Raw genomic sequence first — 26,866 nt, forward strand, 5'->3', positions numbered from 1 at the left:
TGGACTTATTAGTCCCTTCCAATTACAATATCGCCAGACTCGACAGACACTCCAACAGGAAAGGAGGAGGCATTGCCTGCATCTACCGTTCCCCCCTTCTTGTCAATCAAGCTTTTCTCCATAGACCCTTGTGACTGGTCCGACCACCACTATCCACATATCCTTCATCTTACCTGGGACACACAAATCAAAGACACCGCAACCGGTGATTCCTAAACGCTGGACCAGAGACACTAAGAACCTCGACCTTACAAAACTGGAGGCTCACTGCAAATCTGACCTCCTCCCCCCTTCGCATTTGACCACGGTCAGCGACCTCAATGATCATTACTCGTCATCTATAGCAAACATTCTGGAAAACCTTGCCCCTCTAAAACTAAAAAGAACTCAAATCAAAGACAGAAACCCCTGGTTCACTGGTCCCCTCAACACAGAAAGGCGAGCCCTACGCCAATCCGAAAGAAACTGGAGACAACACCCTTCTGCTACACCTCTAAAACTGCTCCGCCAGGGGAGAAACTCCTACAACAAACACATCCTCAACTCAAAAAATGAATATTTCCAATCGGAATTGGAGAACGCCAAGAATAGGCCTCGTAAGCTATTTGACCTGGTCAAACACCAATCTAATAAACTGGCCAAAGCACCCAAAGAATCCCCCAAATCCCTAATATCGTCAGAAGAATTCTCCTCTATCTTCGCAGATAAAATCACGACATTAGGAATTAAACTAAATGCCGCCACTTACTCTCAACCCTTCCCAGACCTGCCCCCCTCTTCCGCACCACTCCCTATGGCCTCTCCTAAAAACCAAGCTCGCTGGACTGACTTCGAATACTATGACGAAGACTCCATCTCCAAAATCCTCTCCTCCTTAAACCCAAACAACCATTTCAATGAACCGCTACCTTCCAACTGCCTCGCTGCTGCCTCCCTATCCATCGTTCCTTACTGGACTGCAATAATCAACGCCTCCCTCCAGCAGGGTTCGATTCCGGACCCCTTGAAAGCCGGCCAAGTCCTCCCTATCTTAAAAAAACCTTCACTGGACCCAGCCTCTCCTGACAATTTCAGACCTATCTCCAATATCCCGCTATTAGCCAAAGTATTGGAGAAATGTGTACAACAGCAACTAAGCCACCACATCAACAACTTCCACCTACTCGATGACTTCCAATCTGGATTCAGACCGGGACACAGCACTGAAACCACTATGCTCCACATTGTTGACGATGCCCTCCAAGCCCTAGACCAAGGCAAAACCTGCCTTCTAATACTCTTAGATCTATCCTCCGCCTTCGATAGGGTCAACCATGGCAAACTACTTGAATGCCTTAAACTCAGAATGGGCCTGGATGGTGTGGTCCTAGAATGGTTCCGGTCCTTCCTCCATAACCGTTCTCAGAGATTCCTCATCAACGGCAACCTATCAGCTCCCACCCCGGTCACGGTTGGAGTCCCCCAAGGCTCAACCCTGTCCCCCACCCTCTTTAATCTTTACTTAGAGCCACTTACCGCAGCTTTTCACACCACCAACATCTCTTACCATATGTACGCGGATGATACCCATATATACTTCAGGGAAAAGCAGTGGTGTTTGTGTACTGTAGGGGGTAGTGTTTTAGGGTTTAGGGTAGTGCAGTGGTGTTTGGGTAGTGTAGGGGGTCGTGCTGGGGGTAGTGTTTTAGGGTAATGCAGTGATGTTTGTGTAGTGTAGGGATTGTGCTGGGGGTAGTGTTTTAGGGTTTAGGGTAGTGCAGTGGTCTTAGTGTAGTGTAGGGGTTGTGCTGGGGAAGTGCTTTAGGGTTTACGGTAGTGCAGTGGTGTTTGTGTAGTGTAGGGGGTCGTGTTAGGGTAGTGTTTTAAGGTTTAGGGTAGTGCAGTGGTGTTTGGGTAGTTTAAGGGGTCATGCTGGGGTTGATTTAGGATTTAGGGTACTGCAGTGGTGTTTGGGTAGTGTAGAGGGTCGTGCTAGGGATAGATTTAGGGTTTAGGGTAGTGCAATTGTGTTTGTGTAGTGTTTGTGGGTTCGTGCTGGGGTAGTGTTTTAAGGTTTAGGGTAGTGCAGTGGTGTCTGTGTAGTGTTTGTGGGTTCGTGCTGGGGTAGTGTTTTAGGGTTTAGGGTAGTGCAGTGGTGTTTGGGTAGTGTATGGGGTCATGCTGGGGTTGATTTAGGGTTTAGGGTAGTGCAGTTGTGTTTGTGTAGTGTTTGTGGGTTCGTGCTGGGGTAGTGTTTTAGGGTTTAGGGTAGTGCAGTGGTGTTTGGGTAGTGTAAGGGGTCGTGCTGGGGGTAGTGTTTTAGGGTTTAGGGTAGTGCAGTTGTCTGTGTGTAGTGTAGGGGGTAGTGTTTTAGGGTTTAGGGTAGTGCAGTGGTGTTTGTGTAGTGTAGCGGGTCGTGCTGGGGGTAGTGTTTTAGGATTAAGGGCAGTGCAGTGGTGTTTGTGTAGTGTCGGGGGTAGTGCTGGGGTTAGATTTAAGGTTTAGGGTAGTGCAATGTTGTTTGCGTAGTATAGGGGGTAGTGCTGGGGGTAGTGTTTTAGGGTTTAGGGTATTGCTTTGGTGTTTGTGTAGTGTAGGGCGTCGTGCTGGGTGTAGTGTTTTAGGGTTTAGGGTAGTGCAGTGGTGTTTGTGTAGTATAGTGGGTATTATTTTAGGGTTTAGGGCAGTGCAGTGGTGTTTATGTAGTGTAGGGGGTCATGCTGGGGGTAGTGTTTTAGGGTTTAGGGTAGTGCAGTGGTGTTTGTGTAATGTAGGAGTTGTGCTGGGGTTGTGTTTTAGGGTTTAGGATAGTGCAGTGGTGTTTATGTAGTAAAGGGGGTCGTGCTGGGGTAGATTTAGAGTTTAGGGTAGTGCAGTGGTGTTTGTGTAGTGTAGGGGGTCGTGCTGGGGTAGTGTTTTTGGGTAGTGCAGTGGTGTTTGGGTAGTGTAGGGGGTTGTGCTGGGGTAGATTTAAGGTTTAGGGTAGTGCAATGGTGTTTGGGTAGTGTAGGGGATCGTGCTGGGGTAATGTTTTAGGGTTTAGGGTAGTGCAGTGGTGAATGGGTAGTGTAGAGGGTCGTGTTAGGGTAGTGTTTTAAGGTTTAGGGTAGTGCAGTGGTGTTTGGGTAGTTTAAGGGGTCATGCTGGGGTTGATTTAGGATTTAGGGTACTGCAGTGGTGTTTGGGTAGTGTAGAGGGTCGTGCTAGGGATAGATTTAGGGTTTAGGGTAGTGCAATTGTGTTTGTGTAGTGTTTGTGGGTTCGTGCTGGGGTAGTGTTTTAAGGTTTAGGGTAGTGCAGTGGTGTCTGTGTAGTGTTTGTGGGTTCGTGCTGGGGTAGTGTTTTAGGGTTTAGGGTAGTGCAGTGGTGTTTGGGTAGTGTATGGGGTCATGCTGGGGTTGATTTAGGGTTTAGGGTAGTGCAGTTGTGTTTGTGTAGTGTTTGTGGGTTCGTGCTGGGGTAGTGTTTTAGGGTTTAGGGTAGTGCAGTGGTGTTTGGGTAGTGTAAGGGGTCGTGCTGGGGGTAGTGTTTTAGGGTTTAGGGTAGTGCAGTTGTCTTTGTGTAGTGTAGGGGGTAGTGTTTTAGGGTTTAGGGTAGTGCAGTGGTGTTTGTGTAGTGTAGGGGGTCGTGCTGGGGGTAGTGTTTTAGGATTAAGGGCAGTGCAGTGGTGTTTGTGTAGTGTAGGGGGTAGTGTTTTAGGGCTTAGTGTAGCGCAGTGGTGTTTGGGCAGTGTAGGGGGTCATGCTGGGGGTAGATTTAGGGTTTAGGGTAGTGCAGTGGTGTTTGGGTAGTGTAGGGGGTCGTGCTGTGGTAGTGTATTAGAGTTTAGGGTATGGCAGATGTGTTTGGGTAGTGTAGGGGGTCGTGCTGGGGTAGTGTTTTACTGTTTAGGGTAGCGCAGTTGTGTTTGGGTAGTATAGGGGGCCATGCTGGGAGTAGTGTTTTAGGGTTTAGGGAAGCTCAGTGGTGTTTGTGTACTGTAAGGGGTAGTGTTGTAGGGTTTAGGGTAGCGCAGTGGTGTTTGTGTAGTGTAGGGGGTCGTGCTGGGGGTAGTGTTTTAGGGTTTAGGGTAGTGCAGTGGTGTTTGGGTAGTGTAGGGGGTAGTGCTCACAAGGGAGTTAACTGGAAGTCTACTGCTGGTATTGAAAGTGATTGTTCAGTCTGCATGTCAGAATTTACAAATTAAATAGAAGAGGATTTGAGATTGCTCTTAAAACATGCCCTCATTTTTCTTTCTACAACACTAACCATAATTCCTATGACAAAATGAACCCCCTCATTTTGTTCCTTTTTAAATTAAATGTTTTAAGTGTTACCAGTTTATTCCAATCAAGATGGCTTCAGGTGTGCCACACTTTTGTCATTAGAAAGGCTGTTAGCGCTCTAGTTGTTCTTTAGAACACTCTGAGAAGCTGCAGTAAGAACACAAAACAATCAACTCACAGGCTGCTCCTGTTAAAATATAACAGGAAGTTATTTGAGATCTCACTTAAAGCATGTCCTAATTTTTCTTTCTATATCACTAACCATGATAACTGTGACAAAATAAACCCCTTATTTTGTTCCTTTTTAAATTAAATGTTGTAAGTGTTACCAGTTTATTCCAATTTAGATGGCTTCAGGTGTGCCATACTTTTGTCATTAGTAAGGCTGTTAGCTTCTAGTTGTTCTTTAGAACACTCCTGGAAGCTGCAGTAGAACACAAAGGAATCAACTGACGGGTGCTCCTGTTGAAATATAACAGGAAGATATTTGAGATCTCACTTAATACATGTCCTAATTTTTCTTTCTACAGCACTAACCACAATTTCTCTGAGAAAATAAACCTGATTATGTTGTTCCTTTTTAAATTACATGTTTTAAGTGTTACCAGTTTATTCCAATCCAGATGGCTTCAGGTGTGCCATAATTGTGTCATTAGTTAGGCTGTTAGCACTCTGGTTGTTCTTCAGAGCACTCTGGGAAGCTGCAGTGGAACACAAAGGAATCAACTGACAGTCTCTGCCCTTTTTGGATGTACATGTTTTAATGAGAATGTCAGACTTCATTCTCACATGAGAAAGATAATGTGAATTTACAGAAAATATGCTCTCATTTTAGCTCCTGGAGCACCTTCCAAACCTCCATGGGACAAGCATGAGAAAATAGTTTTTCTCAAACATGATTCATGATATCCCAGCAGAAGATTTTTCACAAGGTAAAATCACCTTGGAACACACCACAATTCCTAAAATTAGTATGGTACCATCAACAAATGAATTTCTCAGTAACTACTGAACGGATTTCCACCATTTAACAAAAAGGCACGACTATGAACCAAGGGCTAACTTTTGGCCAAATTTGGTGTAATTCCGTTCAGCAGTTCGGGCTGTAGCTGCAACTAAAGGTTCCTATGGGAAATTGCATGGGCAAAACACGTTTTGGTATCCCCCTTTTTTCTCGGCCCCCGCTTGACGAATCACCGCGAAACTTTCAGGATAGGAGCGGACCGGAGCTGGCCATAAGTTTTAAACATTTCGCGAAGATTCATCAATCGGCACCAAAGTTATTGAGAATAGAATGTTGCGGATTTCCTATGGAAAATAGTTCCTAACTATATCTACCTACTGACGACCGCCAGTAGGTAATATATATATATATATTTTTTTTTAAAAGAGGCATGTTGTGCAGTTAGGTTATTACATCACCCCGTTCTGCTGCTAGGTTTCATATGATGTAATGATGCCTTTTATGATGTAAGAGAGAATGTTGAATGCTCCTTGTGTTTAACGGTGTTTAAACGGGTAGCTGAAGGCTGTGCCACACCGCTCTTCGCCAGTGGGATGTTATATGTAAAATAAACATCTTTTACTACAAGAAACAATGATCCTTGCTGAATGTTTATTACTTCACAGATCACAATTTTGCTCCTGCCCGGAGGGAGCAGCATTATGAGCTTCTCCCTACAGCGGGAGCAATTCCATCTCCTGTTCAATGCGGGGAGCAAGCTCAGGGTGAAGGGACCTTGGTGCTCCCCCCACAGCCCCCACCCTTAATGGTTCCGGGCCCCAGACGAGGAGGATGCGTGCCCCCTCCCCTTTGAATATATTGCTGGACCCATGGGAATGGAGTCCCCGGGGCCGGAATAGGCCTGGGAGACAGGTCGGGTTCCCCCGTCTCCATTACTATTCTGCCAGGCCCCAGGGAATTGGGTCCCAGGGGCCAAAATCAGCATGAGATTGAATATGTTGCTGAGCCTCGGTGGATTGGTTGCCCGAAGCTGAAATCAGCCCAGGAATATATTACCAGGCATCAGAGGTTGGGGTCCTTGGTGGCTGCCCAGGGAGGAGAACTTCTTGCCCTCCCCCTCCTCCTTCAAAATTGCTCCAGACCCTGGGGGAGGGGGTCTCTAGTAGGGAAATTGGCATGTGGACGGGGGCCGTGTGCCCCCTCCCCATAAAAATTGCACCAAGCCCCAGGGAATAGGGTCTCCAGGGTCAAAATCGGCCCTATGGAGGGGTCTGTGTGCACCGGGATTGGGTTCCCATGGGCCAAAATCTGCTCGCCGCGCCACCACCAGGGATTTCTGATCCTTGGGGGTTGCGGTGGTCCCAGGGCCAACCCGACCACTCTGGTCATCTTACGGCGGTAGGAAGACCGTCACCTCTGCACCCCCGTATGTCTGGCAGTCTGTGGACTGCCAAATTCGTAATTAGGCCCTTAGTGTAAAGGTTTATAACAGGCAAGGACTGGTGCCAGCACCTTGCCACCTTAATGCCTGAAGTACAGGCAATTTTATTTTGCACACAAATACAAATGATAGATTTTACAGTTGACAAATTAAACACTGATGAACACATGCAGCATGTGATGGAGACAATACAGTCAACAAACGCAAAACGTCTTGCGATATATTGCTATTGGACTACTTCTATTTACACAAACACATTTCTGTGAGGCTTGGATGTCCCTGCCTTCTTGATTGCAAACATTTATATGACGGTAATCACAAAATACCTATTAACGATTAAATAAATTGTGTTTTTTAACAATATACAATTATTCAGTCATACAAATTAGGTTGACACAGGACAGATGAGCAGCTAAATTTGTTCTATTTGGATTTGGAGTAGCTCCTCACAGGTTATACACAACTCTGCAGTATTCATTGCACGGTTGAATAGCTCTGTCATATATCACTATTTCTTATAGTATCAGGCCTATGCATTGTCTTTGTGGCCTCTTGGGTGAAAATAATCACATTCACATGTTTAATAAATGTATTCCCCCTATAATGCATACGAATATATCATCACTGCCAAGAACATCAAAGAGACAGCAACTGCGGCCATGAACTGCCTTACCATTTTGTTGGCAGTCACTTCCCCAGTATCCAGGGCAGCATTTCCATTTGACAGATGTCAACACTTTCTGCTTCACTTGATACACTGGCTTCACAGCCACCCGGTACCTGGAAATCAAGAACCGGATTTTACCAGTCATAACATCTCTGACATCCAGGGAAGGCATGCAGTAGAACAATGAAAAGACCATAAATAGTAAGGATTTCAAGCTGAAGTCAAGAATTTATGCGGAAATCTACGCCTCGCAGGTGTCCAACTAGGTTTCCCAAACATTGCAGCATTTTTTGTTATCCACAAAATGCCAAGAAGGTGACCTTGAAAATCCTGTCATACTTACGTTCCTCTACGATTAGTCATAAGGATTATCTGTAATGCAGACATTTGAGGGAAGCAAAGCAATATTGGATTTATACATTATATCTAATTCTATTTTTCTTTGTCTGACAAATATATTCCCATGTGGAGAAAGAAATCCTTTACCTCTACCCAGTGAGATTATGGGTGTTCAGCGTTTTCTAAGATTCTGACCCAGTCAAAAGAGTGATGCAACACAGGTGCATCGTCTATTTTGGGATTTACGCAGCCACACAAATCTGTTTTGCATAGCTTGCTTGATTTATATATAAAAACTAAAAATAAAGTACCACAAGGTAGAGCACAGCGCATCCTTGAGTTACCTTGCATGGTTGAGGTGTTACATGGGTGGAGGGTGGGCATTCTGCAGCACACATGCAAAGAGATTAAACCTCTATAAAATGTGTTTTTGTGCAGGAAGGCACGCCTTCCTCCACAAAACGATTTTGACCAGAAAGCAGGCACCCTTGCCCCTTACAGCAAAGGTGCCTGCATTGGCAAAAGGCAGTCAGAAATTCGCCTGCATTAACAGAGAGCAGAACGGTGCCATATCTTTGTATATATGGCATCTTTTCTGGTCTCTCCCCTTTTGAGGAAATATATGACAGCAAGTTCCCTTGCTATATTACGTTGAGTAAAAGTTTAGTAAATCTGGACCTATATTTGCAAACCTACACTAGGATTTCTCTCCTACATTCTTTCTTCCTTTCTGGTTCTCCTTACACTTTTTTTTTGAAAGGGAGAAGAGATTACTTCCATTAAATGACCTCGAGAGCTTCTGTATTCTCATTCCTCTTTGGAACCTACTCCCTACCCAGCACCCTCTACATTTAAAAACAAATATAGTTTTTTATTTTTCCGTTAGCAAATCAATATTATTTCTTTAAAAAAAAAAAGAGATTTTTTTTTTTAAGAACAACAAAAGGAGGCGAACTTGCACCCACAACAATAAAATAACCAGAGTGGGAGAGCAGCGTCATAGTGGTAGCCTTTACAAATTTCACAGGGACTGACTGGAGAGCAGCCAGACAGGCAACAAAAAGTCATACAAATACAAGTAAATGCACAGCTCAGAGCATTACGCCTGGGCAGATGAGGTCCCATTTCCATATTCTATCAAATCACGGTAATAATATTTTATCCAGCCACCCCAGATCTTATAGAACATTCACAGCCACCCCCTGCTTTTATAAGTAACTTTCTCAGCCGCCATATATGAATCCATCCTCACCTTCCACTCATGAAGGGATGGTATCTCAGGGGATCAATATTATTTCTTAATTTTTGGCCCTTTTTCACTATTTTGAAACCAGCTGTATTTCTATTAATACGTTTTCCTTCAAAATAGTTTTTTTAATTAATTGGTTACTCGGCAGAGGGTTACCGTAATATTGGTTTTCTATGAGTCTACAAACGACATGTTCGAACAAGTTGAGATCCCTAGATTGTACATGCATCTTTCCTGCAAACAACACTACTAACCCTGTGATCTGCAGACCAAACATCCATCACAAAGGCTTCCAAGATCTGTGCAAGACTAATTTTTAGATTTGGATCATATTTTGTGGTTTCTCTTGTTCACATCAATCACTCCATTTTTCTGCAAGTTTAGTATTGCCCCTTCAATTATATACTCCTACCAAAATACGAATAGAAGTGAATTGAATACCTATGTGTGGTGGATCTAAAACTAGACATACTTGCATCTTCATTTGGAATCATGCCTCTCTTATTAGTTAGTTAAGCAAAGACCAAGGAGTACTTCAACTGTAACGTAAAGGTTTGAAATAAACAGTTCACAAACAACGTGATGCCAGTTGTACTCACATGACCTTCTGGCACTCTGGCGATCCGTAGGGACATGGCTGCTGGGACTTTATTACATATTTTTCTGTTTTGCAGGAGGCGATGAAAGTGACAATTCTGGAATCCACAACACTGCACCAGTTTCTAGGGGAAAAAATGGAAAATACATTCAGAGAAAGGCAACAAAAAACCTCAGCAATTGAATGTCATTAGCATTACAGAAGCAAATCCAGTCAAAACTTAAAGATCCTTCATCAAAAAGCCCTACTTTCAAGAAAGTGATGATCTATTTATTATTTATTTATTTATTAATAACATTTATAGAGCGCAAACAAATGCCCATGAGCGTCTCGGCGCTAGAAAATCTGCATGTACTTACTCCTGATGAAAGAGAGGATCTAAGTTCACTGATTAAACAGCCAGGTCTTTAACTGCTTGCGAAATGACCAAAGTGAGGGGCTTGTTTTTATTGACTGGGGCAAGGTGTTCCATAGTTTCGGGGCTGATACCAGGAACCTTCTATCCCCCCAGGAAACCATTTTGGTACGGGGAACCGTTAGGTCATTTAGAGTAGAAGAACGAAGAGATCTGGGTGGACAGTAAGGAATCAGGTTTTGTGTAAGAAATGCAGGTCCTTGATTGTGCAGAGCCTTATACACAATACAGAGGGTTTTGAACGTAATCCTATTTCTGATGGGCAGCCAGTGTAGGTTTCTAATGGTTTCTGTAGCGGATTTATATTTAGGAATTCTGCCCAAGAGTCTAGCTGCTGAGTTCTGAATAACTTGCATTTTATTGATGACCCTTGCTTGGGCATTTGTGAACAGAGCGTTACAGTAGTCCAAAGTGGACAGCACTAGAGAAGTCACCAAGGTTTTGCCGGCCGTTTCAGGGAGAAAGGGGAGGATTTTCTTTATAAGTCGCAGTTTATGGAAGGCGGAAGAGGTAATTTGATTGGCATGTGGGAGAAAATTGAGGCGGTCATCGAAGACCACTCCCAAGTTCCTCACTTTGCTGGCAGGTTTGGGAGGGTTTCCGAAGGCATGGGCCACCAAACTGAGGACCATTCTGGCGTTAATTGTCCAAAAATGACGACTTCCGTCTTGTCGGAATTAAGTTTTAAGCAATTGGTGGCCATCCAGTCCCCAATTGCCAACATGCCCTCTTTGAAGTCTTCTGCTATTTTATGGCCGTTGTTTTTAATGGCCAGGACCAACTGCGTGTCATCCGCGTAGGAGGTAAGGCTCATCCCATGTGCTCGAATGATGTTAGATAGGTCCGACACATAAATGTTAAAAAGTGTCGGACTTAGGGATGAGCCTTGAGGTACCCCGCATGGCAGAGACAAGTTGGACGATTGAAAGGATCCCAGACAAGTTGGACGATTGAAAGGATACCAGTGTGACAGCCTACCATATTAGATTAATAATGTTATTTCCTAATGTCGATAAACACAGGTTGCAGTGCATGCCTTCACAATGGAAAGGGTCAGCAGTATAGGCCAAAGTTCCTAGGAATCATGGACCTCATCTATATGAAACTGACACAGCACGGCACCGCAAGCCATTTAGCTGAGCCGTGCTGCGTCATATTAACAACAATACGACTCATCCCTGTACTTTCCCCTGCACTGGCGCACAATTGGCTGCCTGCACAAAAACAATAATTAATGGCATTTTCCTCTTTCTATGAATGATGCAGAATGTAGCACACAAAGAAAGAGGAAATAATTACTAGTAATGAAAGTATTTCTCTTCGTTGCGCCATTCTTATGCCCCAGTGGCACAATGGGCTTGTAAATAAGCACCCTAGAATGGTAGCCTGATACATTTCTACCAGTCTTATATTATTACAGGGTAGCTTAATTCTTAACTAAAATGTACTTACATGGTCTAGGACCAGAATGAGGCAGACAAAGGCTCTGGTTTCCGAAAACATTCACCCCCAGTCAAGAGATCTGGGTTTAATCCATCATTCTTTTGCTCACCATGCCACCCCAGTTTAGACCTGGCCATATGCAAATCAGTCTTGACCCTGTGCCTCATGGGAACAGTCCAGCCTGAACTTCCAAGCCAGGTCCTCCCTTGACCAGAAACAAGCATCCTAGGCCCTGTTTCGGGGTTACACCCACTCATCAGCCAGTATAACTTGATTCCAGTGGCACGGTGCACCCAGGACCCACGACTGGGCATACCTTAGGGCGAGAAAGCAAAAGACACACAATTGATGGACGGAATGCAGAACAAATCAAAACATTCACCCCCAGTCAAGAGATCTGGGTTAAATCCATAATTCTTTTGCTCACCATGCCACCCCAGTTTAGACCTGGCCATATGCAAATCAGTCTTGACCCTGTGCCTCATGGGAACAGTCCAGCCCGAACTGCCAAGCCAGGTCCTCCATGGACCGCAAACAGCATCATCACCCCCATCAGCCAGGATAGCTTGTTTCCGGTCCAGGGAAGACATGGCTTGGCAGTTCGGGCTGGACTGTTCCCATGAGGCACAGGGTAAGACTGATTTGCATATAGCCATGTCTGAACTGGGGTGGCGGAGTGAGCTAAAGAATGATGACGGATTAAACCCAGATCAACTGACTGGGGGTGAGTGCTTGCAATGTTTAACACTCCATCCATCATCCCCTTTGGTTTTGCTTCGTCGCCCTAAGTTGGCAGGGTATGCCAGACGTGGGTCCCTTGCTCACTTTGCCACTGGATTCAATATAGCCTGGCTGATGAGGATTGTGAGCCCGAAACAGGTCCCAGGATGCTTGTTTCCTGTCCAGGGAAGACATGACTTGGCAGTTCAGGCAGGCTGAACTGTTCCCATGAGGCACAGGGTCAGACTGATTTACATTTAACCATGTTTGAACTGGGGTGGTGGAGTGAGCTAAAGAATGATGATGGATTAAATCCAGATCAGTTGACTGGGGGTGAGTGCTTGCAATGTTCAACACTCCATCTATCATCCCCTTTGGTTTTGCCTTATTCCTAGAATTAATCAGAAGCACCCATTAAATTAAAATTGTGTCTACAAATAGGTTTCAGTTTGATCAAAATAGATAGGATTATCTTATAGTATTCGTCATTTTTGTAATTCGGGGGGTAATATGAATAATGACAGCAACTTCTCTTGTAGGGTACAATTTCTCTGTGTATACGGATGTATTTTTCAGCATTCAGAAAGCAAACTGTGTTAGTAATATATTCAAATGTCAATATACTTCAGAGTACTCCACTGGACATATAATTACATCAGCATGGACACAGAATGAAAGCAGACCTACAGTCACTGATCTTGTGAGTTCTAGCAGAGAGTATGAGTGCTGCAGTTGTATATAGCGCTTGATCGCGGTCTCTTGTGTTGGAAGTAAAGAATTTGCGCTTTAGCATTGTTTTGCTGCAGTCTTTGGATTCCAAGGGCCTCATTTATGAGGCCTTGCGTCAGTTTTGCGCTTCCGATGCGTCACTTTTCGTGATGCATCGGCGGCGTGAAACATGCCTCCTGTTGCGCACTATTTACAAAGTGACGCATCTAAGCAGATGCGTCACTTTGTAAACACCTGCGCTACATTATACCTGCACCTGGTATAATGTATGCAGGTTGGGCGTTCCCCCGCAAAAAGCCTCGTAATAGTGACGCAGTGAAATCTATGAGATTTCACTGCGTCACTTTTAGGACGCTGTTGCGTCAAAATCTTGCGCCTGCCTCACAGCAGGCGTAAGACTGACGCAGGCCCTTTCTCATGGGGCTTTCCCCATGTGAAAGGCTACATTCCTGGAGTTGCGTCACTTTTGTGACACACTCCAGCAATGCGTCACTTTTGCGCCTACAGATACGTCAGAAATACTGACGTATCTGTAACTCCTTGCGACATGATGCGTCATATTATAAATATGATGCATCAATCATTTCGCAAGGAGTGCGCACTGAGAAGTGACGCATCGCTGCTTTGACGCAGCGATGCTCACTTCCATAAATGAGGCCCCAAGTGCTTTATTTCATTTGTGGAGCAGTACATTTGTAATAAACCAGAAATCGCACTGCTGCTCAGGGGAGCACAGAGATGTTCTCAATCTGCTCGAAATTATCTGTTCTACAACGGATCTGTTGATAATTTTGTCATGGTCACCTTAAAATGATTCAAACCGCCATCGACTCATTTAAAATGTAGTATTTGGTCAGAAATCAAACGTTTAAACATATAAAGCATACATTTTACCCGAAAAAAGTCAATGTTGAATATCAGGGACAGTTTTAGGAATGTTTGGGCCCACAAAAAAAAAGAATGTGTGAGACCTTTTGCATACAATGTGGCATTACAGAGAATGACACCACAATTAGTCTCATCAATTGACTATTTGTCATCTGGCATCGTTGAAGCGACTTTGAAAGAAGGAACTTTCCTTCCTAACAACATTAATAAAATACGTGCAAGTATTTTAAAGTTCTACTAAGTGGAAATGCATTATATTAGTACTACTGGGTGGAAATATTTGGCTTAGGTCTACCCAAAAAGTATATCTTTAATCAAATGATAAAAGTTGTTTCTATATAAATGCATAAATATGCATTCTATATATGCTAATTACATAGAACAGACCTAGCCAGATCGCAGCACAAAGCTGTATAGAGTCAAAGTCAAAAACTGACACCCAGATTTACTAAGCAACGCAAGCCCTTAAAGTCAGATTTACTAAGCCCTGCAAATCCACCTTTCAAGGCTCTATGTGGCTTAGTAAATCTAGAGCAATGCAAAGCAGCGCAAGCCGCAGCCCTGCGTTGCACTGTGTTGGGGATGAGTTCCATTGGTGGAGTGCAAGCATTCCTCACAAATCCACCCAAGGATTTCAGTGCATTTCCAAATTTACTAAGAACAGCAAAACTGGGAATGCGTCAAAGTGGTATGTCATCCCAACAGAGGCGTAATGAGGAGAAATGTGTTTGTTTCTCCTTGGTATTTTATCTTTCTATGTGTACTGCATTGTGCAGCACACATAGAAAGAGGAAAATGCAGCTGAGAATTGTTTCTGTGCAGGAAGGTGTGCCTTCCTGCTCAAAAACAATCCTGCCTGAAACACAGGCACCCTTGCAGCATGGCGCAAGGGTGACTGTGTTGGCGCTAGGCAGAGCTCAGTGCACCAGCGCAGAGAAAGCAGGAATGCTCCATATCTTAGAAAATGTGGTGCATTTCTGCTGTCTCCATTTGACGCATGGCAGAGAAGCGAAGCAAGTTGTCTTGCTGCGTTGTGCCAAATGTTAGTAAATATGTTCCTATGTCACCATCTGACACATGCATCAATATTGCATTTTGCGATTCCTTAATTGCGAAAAATAAGGAATCGCAATTAAGGAATTGCAAACTGCAATGCATCAAGAAATTGCTAAAAAAAAATAGCTATTTCTTAAAATTCCTTAATTGCGATTCTCTAATTGAGAATCGCAATTAAGGAATACATCCCCATCCATTCCTATGGGCCTAGAGGCCCATAGGAATGTATGGAGAGACATTCTTAATTTGCAATTCACCATTAGAAATTCGCAAATTAAGAATGCAATATCAAGGGTGCAAGGGTGTCCAAAGGACACCCTGTTGCACCCCTGAAATCTGCTTAGAAGTACAATTTGCACATGTGTGTGTGTGTGTAAAGTGGAACTTTGAAAAATGCACTTTAGTGAATTTTTCGAAGTTTTCGCAAAGGTCAACTTCATGGTAATTTGCTCCCCTCACTTGCGAATTCGCAAATTTTAAAAGTTTGATGCATTGCATTGAAGGAATCTCAATTTGAGATTCCTTAAAGGCAATCGCAATTTAAGAAATCGCAATTTTGCGAATTCTTCAATTGCGAAAATTACAAAAAAGATAATGCATCCCAAAAATGGGAATTGCATTCGCAAACGGCCGAATTTTGCGATTCGCACCATTTGCGAATGCAATTTCCTTTGATGCATGTGTCCCCATGTGTTAGGAGGGGTAGCTGTTGTGGACTGTTACTGCTTCATGATGTAATGATCACCCATCTGTTTCCTAAATTAGACCTGGATTGGAGTTGTCTGGGCAGATGTAGATTATTGTGTCCAGGTAGAAAAAGCCTTATGTGTGGCTTTTTTGCATTTCGTCTCTTGTCTGAAGGTGTTCTGGTCACAGGGTTGCGGACAGCAAGCAGAGATGGTGAGCATGTCATCCTGCATACAGGTGTTTCCAGTCATGATGGCTTTTTAGATAATACAGTTAGATGTGAAAATGATGTGGGGAAGCAAGAGGAGCCTATTGCGTTCCATCAGGGCTGGGGATATGTGACTGTATTCCTTCCTACTAAACAGTGTGCTTTTAAGTACGACGACCTTGAGATGGTTTTTCCAGATACCTAGTGTAAGATAAGTTGTGTGGCACAGACGTTTTTTGAGCAAGAAAGATATCCAAGCAAACAAAATTGCAAATAGCTTGACACATTTTAAAGGCATCATTCAAGTCACTATAAAATACCGAAATACAATGATATCTAGGCTAAAAGGTTTTATTGGCATGTGCCCAGAACAATTACAAGACCCTTATCAATGCTCTCTGCAGTACTGACATTAATTATTCCAGAGTTTCCTGAGGACATTTCATTTTATAAATGAACATGATGAAGATTCAGCTAACAGTTTTGATATATATCTCCTTTCACCTGCATATGGTGAATTTCCAAATTTTGCAGCACTCGTGGAATGCACACATTCAAATGCAATTGAAAGATGCTATACCCTTTGCTTACTAATCGACCCATTTCCATGTGTCTTGTAGTTAGTTAAGCTGTCCTGTTATCAGTGTTTATTTTTTGTGGATTTCAGAGGTGCCTTTCCCAATGTTTTACAAACCTTCTGTTATCAGTACTTATCAGTGTTTCTTCAACTACCTAACACCAAAAATAGTAATAAAAAGTGGTTATTCAATTTTTGAAATACGTGCTGTGTTTTGCAGTGATTGTTATGAAGCACATTTGAAATTCAAAGAAGTACTACTAGGTATGTAGTGTTGTCCTATTGGCAGTCTGTCCAATTAACTTATATTAACTGTTTTAAGCATAGAAAGGCTGTGTATTACACTCTCATTCATGCTCACATTTCATTACCCTCTCTCACATCTCATGTCCTATCACACTCAGTAAGGCCTTTGTCTGGTTTACAGGACTATTATTGGATTAAAAAAGTAGGAGTGCTATCTTCAAATATTTTAATAAACAAATTCCTGAACACAGTTGAGGGCCATCCACCTACTCCTTACTGAAGATTATGACATCGTAGGGGTGTCCAACTCTGGCAGCAGCACAATACTTTGTGAAACCTTTGTAATTTTGAATAACACTTTATTAATGTGTAGCCCTGCATTCTAAGGCAACTAAAATATGATGCTTTAAGCATGCGCACCACTACTCTACTGCACCTTTGCCATCTGATTCATTAAGTTTGTGCTGCTGGATATCAATAGCTGACACGTGCCCCCATGGCAAATGTCTCACTTAAAGTCAGTCCTTAAGTTCTAACAGACATCACATTGTATTCTGGGACCTGACATTTTCCTGTTTACATTATAACTATGGGATCACAAAAACCCAAACAGTAAAGTGCAGTTGGGTAAAAAAACAGGATTACCTAAGGGACACCTTGCAACTATGATTTTTTTTTGGTATGTGGACAATCTTGTGTTATGTTTCACCATTATCCCATGTGAATGGCGACAGCACTCTTCAAAGGCACCTGTTACTACACCTTGCTTTGAATGTTTAAAGCCCGGCGTATTTGGAATGTAATCTTGCTATCAATAATAATGTGGTAAAAAGGGGGGCTGATGTATCAAAGGGTTTTCCCATTTTGTGCCTGTGGGTAAATGTGGGAATGCAAATTGGTCAAGATTCTTATGAGACAGCCATTTCACCAATCAATTAGAGAATTAAACTCAGAAGATCATACATGATTTAATATTCAGAGACTCAACAATGTATAAAATAATGAGATCATACCTAAAGCTTGCTTTGACACCCTGCCCCTTTAATACAAAGACACAAAACTGGAGGAAATAAATAGCATAAAAAATATTTTTGTGACATCTCTAAACAATAAACTTCAAGCAGAATAATTTGACACCAGCCTTTCATGCTGCTACCTTGTATACCAAAGTTACATTGTTTAGGCCCTTTAAGGAAGAAATAAACCGGACTCCTTTACTTTCACTTTCCTTCCTTCGAGTGGAATTTTAGTTTGTGGTTGTGCAAGTGTTTATCAGTGTTTATATATTTACTCTAATGGAGCTTTTCACCTCTGGATGGGGGTTTATCAGTTATTATAGATTTACATCTAAAACATGATAGTCTACTTACAGTGCTGGACTATGGCTCATAGGATAAAGGCCATGCATTTATGGTTGCCACCTGGCCAATATTTTACTGGCATGAACAGTATTTTCATGTCTAAACCAGTTGAAATGTTAGATAAAAGAACACAAGCTGGTATTTTTCTATATTTTCTGCAGGAGGTCCAAGGCTAATTTGCATATAGTTGGTCCTTATCTGTAGCACACTAGCAAAACAAGGATAGCCCAGTAATACTTGCTACAATAATTATAAGTAGTGAAATTAATTCAAGTATTCTACCATTCATCTTTTCCTACTTCTTAATGAAACTCTCCAAGAACAATGGGGATGCACAGATGTTGGCTCCATAGCTCGCTGGGCCATGTAACGCAATCTGCACATCACGGAGGTGTCAAAACAAAGCTGAGACGAGTTTAGTGTTCTTGTGTTCCCTTTGAGAAGGGCATCACATGACATAGCTGTACTGCTCCTATCTGAGCAGACCAGGACTGATTTGTATAAGGTAGGCCCCTCACAATAGCAAAAAAGAAACAAAAACCCTGCCCCAAGGATATGTATAGGTCCCAGAAGGGGATCCTACCTTATCAAAACGGCTAATAGACTAGAATTGGAGCCACGCATACACAAGGACCAGTGTATACTTTCAGAGAATCATTTTATTTTATTAAATGTTTAGTCGGTTTTGTATAGAGCTCTGATTTCATTAGAATAAAACACATAACATATACAAATCAAGACAAGTAAATAGATCAAGGCTATGGTCCCGCACACATCATACCAATCCGCATTCAAATCCCATTAATTACTTTCATACTGAACCACTCTCACAAGATTTTTTTTTTTAAAAACAAACAAACACACATTCAGTTCAGAGGTACGTCAAAGCCAGTTGGTACAACTATGGTGGATCAAGTTGTTGTGACAAAAGGGAATAAATAGTAAGGGGCAGAATCAGTAGGATCAAAACATCTTAATCAGATGAAGATTCATCCCTCTCTAGAATCACGCCCCTCACAATAGTAACACTGAATAAAAAAACGGACTGGAATTCTTGCCAATTAATGACCACGGTCAAGATTACATTCAAGCATTCACCCATCACTTTTTTTCTCAGTCGAGCAAAAGTGGAGCAAAAAAATCTCAGCGGAGCTTCTAACTATACTGTACAAAAACTCCTTGGTTAGCAGACAAAGTAAAAACACTCAAACTGGGCTAAGTGAGAAGAGTATAAATAAAGACAGTGCTGCAGAGACTGTCGTGTGAATAAAATATTAGTCTGCATTAACATAGCTGTCACCAACAATTTAAAATCACGGATATTGCCACATGCCTGGTCCAGTGGGTACATTTTAGCCATGGAACTGGGATATTTGGCATCTATTCTCAGCTTTAGACTGGAAATATACACGGTATTCTAAAGCTTGGAGGGACCGGCAATCCAGTGGCATTTCCGTAGGAAGGGCAGCCCCTTGGCCTTGCCATCAGAATCATTGTCACCCAAGTTGAGGTTGGAAATGTAGAACCAGGAGACACATTTTGTTCTTGCCCTCCGTTTGCCCTTAAGCAGTCCCTTTTTCAAACGTATTCCAACTGCTAGCACTTTGGCAAGATTGAGAGATTTTAGATTCAATTTATAAGATCCTAGTATAAATTCTTTTAAATTAAAAAAATTAAATTAACTGAGTGGTTAAAAAAAATTGAGTAGATGTTACCTCGTGGAGGGGAGAATTACCCAGCCACATGGCATATACACCAAAATGCAATACAGTAGTGCAAGTATAGCCTTTACATCAAGTAGCAGTTTTCTGCAGTTTTGGGTCTACTAATTTAACAAACTGTTTTATCCTGGCCCCATAAAAACTCATTGTACCTCGGTCCACCGATCTTACAATTTGCCAGCACTTTGAAACAGGCTTAATGGAAAAAATAGATATCAAGGGCATACTACCAGGATAGGTCCACAGCATGGCTTTCATTCACACATTCAAGTCTGTTTGCAACCCAATAGATGGCTGTGCAACTGAAGCTGCTTTGTGTAGGACCCCTCCTGAGCTGCAGTTTCTCACACTCCGCCTCCTACAAGCACCTATTTTACAGCTCAGAAAGGGCTGAAAAAGTGAGAATTGATTATCGCGAGAGAATGTTTAAACGGTCAGGTATCTGAAATGTGGCACTATGAACATCATTGATTGCAGGGCTAACCTGCAGAATGTATCTTTTTTGCAAGCGGCTCACAAGGGTGAGCCTCCATTAAGCCTTGCAGTGCTACACCATGGCTGTGAGGCCCAGGGTTACTATGAGACACACCTTGCTCTCAATTAGATGGGCTCAGGTTACAAGAGGACCAATGTGTCATGGCCTGGCTGTTGTACACTGGCCCTCATGTTGATTTGGTTAGTCTAAGGCTCTTGGCGGCTGCCCACACTGCCCATGCCTAGCACTTGCCCTAATTAACATAAAGCCATGGCTTAGATATGATCATTCAGAAATAAACAATCTTTTATGTCTTAAATATGGGATCCCCTATAATGCATATTTCTGTCCCAAGAACATCCACACCTTTTCACAAGTGCCTTTTGCCAATAATATATAGAAAGTGTTCTGTGTAAACTGTTTGAAAAAATCTTTTTATTTAATCTGTTATGGATGAGTTAATTTTTAAACGGTTACATTTAAATTTTAAAAAAAGTAGAAGAGCTCAATTTTAACAAAAGGGGCAATACAAGCATCATCAAGTTTCCATTAAAGTCGGGCTTTCTGATTGGTGGATTTGGCCGTTACACTATTTGTGCATCCATGAATGGAAGCTATTGCCTTTTTCATGGGATTAGTTAGCCAGGCCTCTCTTTGTAGAGAGAGAGCCTGCAGGGTGGAGAAGACGGCCAGGGGTCTGAGTTATGGTGAATGTCTTTTAAATGGGCAAATAATAGAAAAAGTCTTATCAATTAAATTCCTATGGGTATGGTTCAAAGGTCTAGATCGTTCTTTTAAACATATTGAGGCTTTACCCATGGTGGAAAATGTCGCCTTCCAGTGCCTTCCTAATTAACTTTCAGGTCGAGATCTGTCGTCAATCTGTTAAGTGATCGATAGTAAATTGATGCTCACCTTGATATACATGTTAATGTGAGGCCTTTGTCTTTAAATCACAACTAAAGTATTGGCTGGATCTTTCTCAGTGCCGCTGCTACAGACATCTCTTCCAGCGTCCGACAAGTATGATTCAGGCTCAAATTCAACTTGAGTTCAATCTGATACGCTAGGACTATTCTCTTTATCCTCAACTTCTCTCTTTCTGTGCTAAATTGAAATCTGCAGAATTGTTGTCTATCAGGCATCTTCTATGGTCTATTGTACAAGACAAGAAATCAGATATACATAACTTTTACCAGACAGCTGAAACAGCATTTTCTGGGCACACTTGCTTACCTGGTCTTCTGACAGACCTTTCTATCCAACTAAGAGGTGATAGGAGTTAGCATTTACATCAATTAAATTCAATTACCACTGCAACCCATTTGGATACACAATGAGGACCAGGAATCAGCAGCTTGGGTCAAGAGGGTTTATTACAAATCCAAAATTAAGTTCAAATACACAGCTCTTAACACTATGCTATAAAGATACAAATTAACAACTGGGAAACCCAACCTCCTAAAAAAGTTTAGGCATACCAGTATTAAACAAACAAGAAATTCTGCCGCCACTGTGCAAAATAGTAATAAAAGCAGAGAAAAGTCTCAGGTTTTGTTGTCTATACAAAGGTAGATCCAGAGTCACTAAAATCAAGGTCCAAACCAAGAGGATAGTTATACTAACCTAAAGAGACTCAAAAATCTGAAAATTAAGGGCCTGATTTAGGTCTTGGTGGACGTGTTACTCCGTCGCAATGGTGGCGGATATCCCGTCAGCCGAAACATAAATCCCATTCCAGCCTATAGGTTTTATATTTCGGCAGATGGGATATCCTTCACAATTGTGATGGAGTAACCTGTCTGTCAAGATCTAAATCAGGCCCTTACTTTAGAAAGTGTCAGCATCAAAGAACCTTGGTCAAGCGTCTTCTATGGGTCGGAAAGTGTTAGCCTAAGTCACACTTAGGAAGGGATCAGGTAGGCATTGAGGTCTAAACCTTATAAAGTTTGGGGGCTGCAAATAGTGGTCAGGAAGGCTCCAAGAGAGAATCTGAAAGAAGTCTGGAAAGCATTAATCTAGAATGGATGGGGCACCTGCTAAGGGTTCTTAAGGGGTCTTCTGAAAGTTCTGAAAAGAGACTGAATCCCTAACAGGGTGAACACTAAATGATAACACCTAAAGTCCACTAGGTAACATCCAATTAGTATGCCTCATCAGGGGTCCATTGTTTCTCATGCTGCAGACTACAACATTGGGGAACATTAGGGAAAAATCTCGCATAGGACATGTGAACCGCATCTCCTTCTCACACACCCATCAAGTGGCAGCATTTGCTCAATAGGTCTTTCAGGAGATGTTCTGGTTCCCCTTGCTTCTTTGTTAAGGTCCTCTTCGCAGGCTCTTTCTCTATCTCTAGTACAGTAATGTATCTATTCTACAATTAACAATGCATGAACCTTCAAGAAATGTCATGTTAGCAGAAAAATGAAATTGGCATTTATGTAGCATGGTGAAATAAAGGCCTACTTAGGACAATTTAAAGTATTCGTTCAATGCTGCACATTTAATATGAGTGTGCACATTTAAACACAAATAAATATAAATTTCTAATCCATTGGGTTAATATTTCATCTAACATTCAGAAAGTCTTTAAAATAATCAAGTGTAAGTATGGCTAAGAAAAACAGTTAAATGCTTATCCCCTTATGTGCTCCCGTCGGCCAACGGCCGTTGCGAGCACTACCTCATTAGTGTTGCGCACGTCCGTTGACCAACGCGGCCCCGCCCACTCACTAAAACCGCCGCAACGCGGTTAAATGTGTAACATTAGTGCACACATTACATAAACGTTATTGTTTTAAACGAAATCACATTCTACATAGGTGAGAATGGTTTCTATTTAGTTTGCAAGCCAATACTTGTTATTCCTACATTATAGCACACATTTATGAATGTTAAATGTAATCTTTATAGTGAGTACGTTATCTACTAAATGAGGACAGCTTTAATTCATTAAGACTTTGATGAAATAGACAGTCAGTTACGATAAAACACATAAAGTGAGTAAATTCTCTAGTCCTGCAGTGAATGCACTCTTTAATAATAATGCCAAGGGCAACACTTACATTAATAACAATAATTAAACTATACAAGAAACATGTGTTAAGTGCACGTTCATGTCACCTATTTTGAAATATCTGTGATGTGTAAAGGGTGGGCAAACTTGTGCTGCACCACGGTGATGGATGGACTTGCTGCTAAAGAGCTGATTCAATCCTCACTCCTGCTAAAAAAGCTAGCAAGGTACTCTCGAAACAGGCAAGGACGCTATCAGCCCATGATGATCTAGAAGTCATCGTTCTAAGGCTCATGCAACATTAGTTATTGATCTTTATCAACCATTAGCGGTGCCATCAGATTTATTTCAGCCGTCCAAACTGTTTGCAAGAACTCAACTACTTTGTTTCAACTTGGCCTCATTCCACTGAAAGCGTACCAGTATGGACCCTTGGCAGCTGATCATGATGCCCTATGTAGGGGTTGTCGCACCTCGACGGATATTATGTGTGTGTGCACATATCTCATAGGCCCCAGACACTTTTGGCTAGTGCCAATATTCAGATGGTCGAACATCAGATTGTGCAAGTGGCCGTAGATGAAAGCTTAAAGAGGGACTTGTGCCAGTTATCTGCAAGATTTTAAAACTGTATGCAGCCTCACACAGATGCTGAATGCCAGGGCATTATAGCACTTTGCCTTCGGACTTTGTATTCCTTAGCTAGATAGGTATTTACAACTGACTTTTAATAAAATTTAATGAAACTGAGGTTCCTACTATTTTTAGCATTTGGTCGTGCCATGATTCGTGATGTGACTGACTGGTTCTCTTTCAGCAGTTTTCAGCGGAAAATGGAGTGATGGGGCTAATGGCTGTTTATCACAATTGCACTTTAACTGCCTGTAATGTGGGATGCTCGCATTTTTATCACCTAGCTATAACACATTCGAGCTCTGAAAAAGACCACATTTTTATGCCATCTTTCCCGGTTGTTCCTGCTGTCCAGAAATTGGGCCTATTAGTATTTCAAGCACCTGTGCCCAATTGTTCTTGATGTGCTTGACCTCATCTTAGGTGCTTTGAGTTTATCATAGCAAGATGGGGTAATTGGGCATTTATTGCATTTTCACTTTAATTGTCTATAATGTCAAGGTTTCTAACACCTCACAGACAAATGATTAAATAAGTGGGCCTCGTGAGAATTATAGGCAGAATAGCCTCCTGGTGCCATGGCTCTCAACTTGGAAAAATACTTAAACTTTATTGGCTGTTAAGATCTTAAGGGATGCACCAGCCAATTATGTTATGTTGTGCTACACTATGTTAAGTTATGTTAAGCTATATGGAATTAGTATAGGCCTGTCTTACCTCTGTTGGTGGGAGAAGGGGCATATGGAAGCAATGTTACAGTTTCAGGTGCTTGGCAATCTCTTTACTGGGTGAGACATAAGTTTGGAAACACTGAGGAACTTACTTTAAATCCCCTCCAGGAGAAAAGGATGATGCAAAAGGTGATGCTGTCATTAGTTTTTGGTTGACGTGGGGAGGCGCTGTTGTCTGATAGGCTAGCTTTCTGTGCACATTTGTGGAATTTCCCAGAACTCTTTATTCAATTTACGGAGTGGTTCATGCTCAACGGTGTGCCCATGGAGCATCTCTATGGGTTTTCGCCCCGCCAATCCCTGCAAGTTTGTTATGATGCTGAAATTACTCAAAATTGCCAGGACCATAGTAGACCAGGGCCCTCACTTGAAAGTAAAGACCAGACCCTGTGAAGAGACTCAAGGGTTGGATTACCACGAACTAGGCTTTGTAAAGTCACTAGTAGGCAGATAGGGTAAACATCCATTCCCACGCAGATTTTACTCCACATGGCTTTTACAACGCGTCCCTTACAACGCAAGTCGTAACCACGACTTGCGCTGGAGGGCGCTAGAGGATTAAGAATAGTATATTTATTATTCCAACACCTTCCCTAGTGTCCACGGGGACTGGTGTTAGAATAGTAAATTATAATATTCTCAATCCGCGCCCCCAACGCAAGTCGTGGTAACGACTTGCGTTGTAAGGGACGCGTTGTAAAAACACGCGTTGTGACGGTACGCGTCGTACCGTCATACATCCGGCAGATAGATTCCCAGAGGATCCTGTGTTGAGCAGCTCATCCCTGTTAGGTACCCCAAGGCTCAGTGGTCAGATGGGAGTTGTTAATATGTTGCATCAGCAGTGAATAGTGCTGGGAAGACTCAGGGGCATATTTATGAAGCAATCATGCATCGCAGCACAGCAAATGTAACCTTGCTGCGCTGCGTTATAGGGAAAAGGCAGGAAAGTGCTGTACTTAATATACAGCGAATCCATGTAATTTCCCAGTGCTGGCACACAATGTGCCGCCTAGCACCAACGCAGGCACCCTTGCACCATGGTGCGGGGTGCCGGCATTGTGAGAACGATTGTTTTTGTGCAGGAGGGGGCACCTTCATGCACAAAAAGAATCCCCTAAGGCAGTGTTTCCCAAACTGTGGTCCGCGGACCCCCAGGGGTCCGTGACACATTCCCAGGGGGTCCGCAGGCAGCAGTTTTCAAAGCACTTGAAGGTATCTTGTATAATTAGCAGTTTTCAAACAACAATAAAAGAGCCAAGATAACACCTGTGATTAATGGAGAGATGAGATTTTTGTCCAGTGGCAGCTTTGAATTATCTAATGTAGCACAGAGGGCTAACATGCCTACTGCAAAGAATATGTATAATGCATTTTAAAAAACTGAGATTATTTTGGTACTGTGCAGTTCATAAGTGACAATCGTAATCTAGCATAGTGACCTATAAACTGTCATCAAAGAGCTGCTTGCAAACTGCAAGGTACAAGTTAGTGACATGTTTTTCCCAGTCTTTCATTATCCTGATACTGCTAAAAAGGTTTATTTGGGTGGAAATACATTTTTATTGTTAAAGTCAATGCTAACCACTGTGTTATGTTCTGAATCCCGAGTGTGTGCTTTTTCAGACCAAGCACTATTTAAAAATGCCTACCAGTATGAATGACGTGAATTCTACACCTTGTAGAACCCTTTGCCTTATGTTACATTTTCAATACACTGATTTACATGTAGGATTCACTGTCTCTATATGTGTGTGATGTAAAGTGCTCTCTCTCATACAATGGTATGAGATATGCTATAAAAAATGTCATACATGTGACAGAGGGGCTATGGAGAAGTGAGAGGTACTGTTGGAGGGTGATAGTGGGGGAATCATTGAAGAACCCCTAAAAAGATTGTCGTATTATGGTGCATAATAAGGACTTAATTTACTATTCTTTAAAAGCTAATAAAATTCAATATGTAAGGATAACTGTGTTCTAGACTGCACCATTATTTCCTAAATGTTTTTTTGGGGGAGCATCCCAAAGCCCCCTTTTTAGTGGTCAGGCTCACTCACTGCACTTGGTGTGCACCCTATGGGGACTGGTCTGAAAACATTTGCCAGGGCTGCTTTGAGTTTCCAGTCTGGCCCTGGCAGGAGCAGAAGCCTTGTACTGCGAAATAAAACCAACCATTTAAAAGTTAGTCACAGTGATGCAGCACCAACCTTCCCATCTATTTTCTTCATTTTTTCCAAATTCTTTCAATATAAAATACAACAGAAGTGGCAGAGAGAGTCGTTAGCCTCCTTGGCTTAACGACACGCTCTGCCACTTCAGAAATACAGGGCTGCACCTATAGTTACAAAAATACGATGCAGCCTTGTGTTTCCCCGAGGCTCACGCTAAACTTAACTTTGTGGCGCCAACGCAGGCACCCTTGCACCATAGTGCAAGGGTGTCTGCGTGCAGG

General features: G+C 42.4%; 1 protein-coding gene across 1 annotated transcript in view; it reads right to left on the reverse strand.

Annotated features, from left to right (window-relative positions):
* The window catches only part of MMRN2 (multimerin 2), a 219,401-nt gene that overhangs the window by 25,265 nt on the left and 167,270 nt on the right, over positions 1–26,866 (reverse strand). Inside the window, exons 2-3 of the mRNA XM_078643296.1 lie at positions 9,504–9,626; positions 7,323–7,429 (exon numbers count right to left, since the gene is read on the reverse strand). Of these exons, the coding sequence (XP_078499422.1) occupies positions 7,323–7,429; positions 9,504–9,626 (230 nt within the window). The remainder of the gene's footprint in view (positions 1–7,322; positions 7,430–9,503; positions 9,627–26,866) is intronic.

The sequence above is a fragment of the Lissotriton helveticus genome, chromosome 5_1 (genome assembly GCF_964261635.1).
Source record: "Lissotriton helveticus chromosome 5_1, aLisHel1.1, whole genome shotgun sequence".
Classification (NCBI taxonomy): domain Eukaryota; kingdom Metazoa; phylum Chordata; class Amphibia; order Caudata; family Salamandridae; genus Lissotriton; species Lissotriton helveticus.